Consider the following 5391-nt stretch of genomic DNA (forward strand, 5'->3'; position numbering starts at 1 on the left):
CGAAAGAGACCTCGTATGGCAGTATGGGTACTTTTGTTTAGGGGACCATTTACATTTGTCTTCAACATTTGCCAAAGCTATCGATACATGTTCTCGAGTTTGATTCGAGTTTGACACATTTACATTTACATTTGCATCTTTCTTTCTTTCTTTCTTTCTTTCTTTTTTCCTTTTTTGTTTTAATGAATGATATCGACATCCAAAGACATTAACTATCGACGCTATGTAACATCGATCGTGATGACTGTATATAGCTAGCATTGAAATTTATAACGTAGATATTGTCATGGGTATCACGTCGAAACAATGCTACGACGAGCAATTAATCGTAATAATAATAATAATAATAATAATAATAGTTAGTAAATAAGGAAGCTTATATCACACTTTGCTGCTCGATGCTTCTCGTCGACACCATTCATATGTTGGATTTCCCGTTCACATTCTCATCTTTCTCTGTTCTCTCTCCACCTCTTCTCTCTTATATCTTTTTTTCCTCTCCTCTCCTTTCGGTCACCTCTTTTTTTTATAATTTTTTTTTATTTATTATGTGTTTTTATTTTTATTTTGCATCTTTTAGTATATTGTGCTTGTTTTTCTTTATTTTATTTGATTATTATGATATATTCCTCCTCGGATGAACGTTCTTATTCCCAAGATGATTTTCTCATTGTTGTCTCTTTTTATTGTATTTCATTTTTATTTTAATTTCAACATATATTTATATTACGTTTGTAATGATAAATTTTAGTTGTTCAATCTAGAAAGTGACATGGATCTAACTATGATCCTTTCCTAAAAATACCATAAGATGATTAGGAGTGAGAGCATTGAATTCTCGTGTTACGATTTTACAAGATTGCATTGGTAACGAGCTCAATAAAAGACCCTTTACTGCTCAATTCAACAATAGAATTTGAAAGATTCAATTAAAATTAAATCTAAAGAGAAATCAAGTAGATAAGAGATTAGATTGTGTTATCTTCATACACTTGTGGGGGGGGGGGGGGGGGGGGTTTATATAGTAGGATAAATAACCTTAAGAATTTGACAAGTGTTCATGAGAATCGATATTAGTGATCCAAAATGATAATTCAAGTTATTTGGATTGTATATTTAATTTTTTTATCAAATTTAAACATCTTAAAGTTATTTAATGGTTCGTCGATTCAAACATTCTTCTTTAATATGGTATCACGGTGTCTGTCGGACACATATTCGACATGTCAGATATATATATATTGTTGATGTGTTGAAAATATATTTATTTTATATTAATATTTTTATTTAAGTAAGTAAATAATATATTTTCTGTTTAATTTTTTTAATTATTATGTATTATTTAATATGTATAAAGATTTATATTTATAATGTTAGTTGATGTTATTAATTTGATCTAATTTTAGATGACTGAAGTTTTATCTTCTTTTTGTGACGATATATATATAGTTTTTATTAATTTTAATATTTTTAAAATTAATATTTTAATATTTTTAATAAACATCGTTAGATCGACCCATTTTGTATGCCAAGAAATCGGCGCATACAAACCCTCAGACTCGGTTGAAAGCAGTCTATCCTAACGCGGTCAGACGCCACCCAACGGCAGGTAAGTTAACCATGCATCGCCGTGAAGCGAAGTCATTATGTACTTGATTAGCTAATTTCTTGGCATATTGTGGATGTTCTAAAAGGCCAGTGGTCATCATAACGCAACGTTCCAGCGGCGCAGCGTATCATAATACGTACGATACATGGCTGGGTAGGAGAAAGTACGCCACCATTTCTACTTTTCTCGACCTCACTCACCATCATCGGCCTTTATATCTATCTGTTTGTAGTGGGTTCAACATGTGAGAGCCCCCATCCCCAGGCACGGCCGCATGGGTCTCACCGCCGCAGAGGTGGGTCCCGCTTCCCTCGACCCGCGTTGCTGACCAACGAAAGCCTGCGTGCTCGACTCAAATGGTGGATGCTGCCAGGGTCATGGCCTGCGAGAGCCGTGCCGCAACCCGGTTTAGTCTTTCGGTGCATCATCGTAAAAATGGTCCGAGTCAGGATGATCCATCACGGTATGTGGCTTGCGTTTCCGTCGTTTACGTGTTATTATTTATTGTCATGGCATCTTCGAAGCGGGGAGGGAGACGACGGAGCAGGCAAGGGCAGCCACATCATGATGATGATGTGATACCGGGCAAAAGCAGCCAACCCCTCTCTGTCTCTCTATTATTTAGGGAGGAGAGGGAGACAGGGAGAGGGCCTTCCGGGTGGAACTTTTGTTGCGGAGAGAAAGCTGTTCCAGATGAACATGAGGCGCAGAGTAGCCACCTCTTGAGAGGAGGAACTCGCTGGTCGCCACCGTCACCCTCCCCCTTTGCTTGCTACGCTGAGTTATGGCGTCTGGGTTCCCTCCGACTCGCGACCTCGGGTTCGGGTTTGAAGCCGAACCCGGGAACCGACCGGAGGATGCGGGCCTCTTGAAGCGCTCCCTCACGGAAATGGAGGAGCGGAGGCGGCAACAGCTGCAGCAGATGCCGTTCCTCCGCTCGGTGAAGCAGCGAACTCATCTCGCCTCCCCCGTTGGCCGCCTCGCTTCACCCGCTCGTCTTCCCACTCCGTTGAAGTCGACTTCCTCTTTGACCACGGTCTCCTCCGAGCTTGCGCCCCAGAGGAGAGCCGATTTCGGACCGGATAAGGGGTCGGACGCGATGAGGAACCGGCTCCAGGAGCTGGAGCGGCGGCTCCTACTGGACGACGAGGAGGACGAGACCTGCGCCTCCGGTTCCGCCCTGACCGGCGCCGAATGGAGGGGCCAGGAGGTGCAGCAGATCATCTTCCCGCCACCGCCGCCGCCGCCGCCGGGCCTCGCAGCCGCGAAGAAGCTCTTGCCGTCGCCGACCAACTCGGCCTCCTCCACTGTCTCTTCCTCCGCCTCGTCCTCCCCTCCACCGCCTTCGTTCACGCCTCCTCCTCCGTCATCATCTTCTTCCTCTTCACGGCACGTGCTCCTCGACGCTGCGGCGTCCATCGCCGACGGTAACCTCGAGGCTGCGGAGGCGAACCTCGCCGTGCTGAAGCGCTCAGCCAACCCACGGGGCGACGCAGAACAGCGGTTGACTGCAATGATGTTCGCCACTCTCCTTGCTCGACTCAATCCTCCTCGAACCGGGAGATCTAAAGCGATCGCGGAGCTGTGCAGCGGGGAGCACTTGGCCGCCACCCAGATGCTCTACGACCTTTCGCCCTGCTTTAAGCTCAGCCTGATCGCCGCCAATTTTGCAATTCTGGAGGCCGTCAAGGACCAACCCAAGATCCATATCGTCGATTTGGATGTTGGCCAGGGCCGGCAGTACGATGCCCTCATCCATGCCCTCGCTGACCGTCATCGCAGCCGGCCCTCCTCCGCCCGCCCTCCAGCCGTTAAGATCACCGCCGTCGCCGATCCCACAACCTTGCTATACGGCAACTACGACGCCTCTAGCCTGAGCGAAGTTGGCGGTCGAATCGCTAAGCTGGCGGAGCGGGCCGGCGTGGGGCTCCGTTTCACCATCGTCTCCCGGCGGGCGTCTGAGCTGGACGCGGCGTCGCTGGGGTACGAGCCCGGCGAGGCCCTGGCTGTGAACCTGGCGTTCGTCCTCTCGCGTGTGGCCGACGAGAGCGTATCGCCGGCGAACCCCCGCGACGAGCTTCTCCGGCGGGTGCGCGCTCTCCGCCCGGCTGTGGTGACGCTGGTGGAGCAGGAGATCAACACCAACACCGCCGCCTTCTCCGGGCGGTTCGCTGAGGCGTGCGGGCACTTGGGGGCGCTGCTGGAGTCGCTGGACGCGACGGTGCCGCGGGAAAGCAGCGAGCGAGAGCGGGTGGAGGCCGGGTTGGCTCGGCGGGCGGTGAACTCGGTAGCCCGGGAGGGCGCGGACCGGGTCGAGCGGTGCGAGGTGTTAGGGAAGTGGCGTGCGCGTATGAGCATGGCCGGGTTCCAACCCATCCCGGTCGGACCAGGAGTTTCGGAACCGGTGAAGGCGCGGCTCGCGTCATTCCGGTCCAATCCTGGGTTCACGATCAAGGATGAGGCCGGAGGGGTCGCGCTCGGGTTCGGTTGGATGGGTCGAGTCCTCACCGTGTCCTCCGCGTGGCGTTAAGCCCCCTCCCCCATCTATCATTTATATTATTAGCAGCAGCTTAAATACAATTTGTAACGATAGCAATGGTTGGGCTGTTACCAACTTCTGTGGTTTTATTTCCAGTAGAACTCATATATTGTTGATCGGCTATGACTATAATCCCGGTTTAATCTACGTAGCTCGAGAATAAATATCGTAGTCATTGTTGTCCTTTTTGGCTTGCCTCGGAGAATTGCTAACCCTTCTTCGCACCGAAAGCGCTGTGATCTTGTGAAGCTGCCACTCGGTGCATGTCAACATGCAGTGTTCGTGCGGAAGTCTGCAAGTTGTCATTACGGTGGTGGTGGACTTGACAGGATCCGTGATGGGAGACAACATGGCAGGAGAGCAGGTTGGCATTGCTGCTCTCCTACTCCTCCAACCTCAACTTTTGAGCTGCATTATGATTCGAATTCTAAATAACCCCCGATTAAAGTTCCTGATTTAAAGAAATTATTTCTGTTGATGCTCGATCCGTGTGACCCCAAATCTGTTCTCGATCGTCACATTTACCACGGGTTCTCTCTTGGATTTTGTGTCGGACATCCTGATAATTAAACTTTCCCTGACGCAAGACAAGTAATAGCGGATCACGAGCCTGTGATTATTAACTTGTCATGGAAACGATGCCGATACATTTGGAGGGGACAGATTGTGGGGCCCGGTGCTAATAATTGCCTCCGATACGAGCACCTGTGAACCGAAATGTCATCCGGAGTCGGTCAACATCTGTTCCAGGGTAAGTCAGGCAACTGGTTCTGGTTCAGGTTTTATCGGGTGACGAGGATAATAACGACGATAAGACTCGAGTGACGTCAGGTGTCCCGGGTGACGTCTGCTGTCCCAGATGACACCTCACGCCTCCGATTGACTTGTCTGCACCTTGTTAACGCAGATCGGAACGCCGATCAAGACACATTAACACCCTACTTAGGCTCGATCCTTCACGACATGCCAACCGGTGTCAGACGCTACCAGGAGTACGATCTTGCCCCTGCAAGCGGGCACATCAAGCAACGGTAACCTCCCCTATAAATATCCTCGCGTTCATCAGAGGAAGAGAAGGAGGAGAAAGGAAAAAAGAAAGACAAAAACCCCTTGTGATCATCAACTAACTTGATTGTCGGAGGGGTCGGGCCGCGGTCGGTCTTCTACAGTCTCAAGGGTCATCCCAGGAGGATCCCCATCATTCGGACTCGAACCAAGCCGCGTCGGCCTCGAGGCCATGGCT

General features: G+C 49.2%; 1 protein-coding gene across 1 annotated transcript; it reads left to right on the forward strand.

Moving 5' to 3' along the window:
* Positions 1 to 2123: 2123 nt before the first annotated feature.
* On the forward strand, positions 2124 to 4295 carry LOC135596822 (scarecrow-like protein 8). Its single transcript, XM_065089019.1, has one exon. The coding sequence runs from the start codon at positions 2394 to 2396 to the stop codon at positions 4137 to 4139; it is 1746 nt and encodes a 581-aa protein (XP_064945091.1). The 5' UTR covers positions 2124 to 2393; the 3' UTR covers positions 4140 to 4295.
* Positions 4296 to 5391: the final 1096 nt, after the last annotated feature.

The sequence above is a fragment of the Musa acuminata genome, chromosome BXJ1-11 (genome assembly GCF_036884655.1).
Source record: "Musa acuminata AAA Group cultivar baxijiao chromosome BXJ1-11, Cavendish_Baxijiao_AAA, whole genome shotgun sequence".
NCBI lineage: Eukaryota > Viridiplantae > Streptophyta > Magnoliopsida > Zingiberales > Musaceae > Musa > Musa acuminata.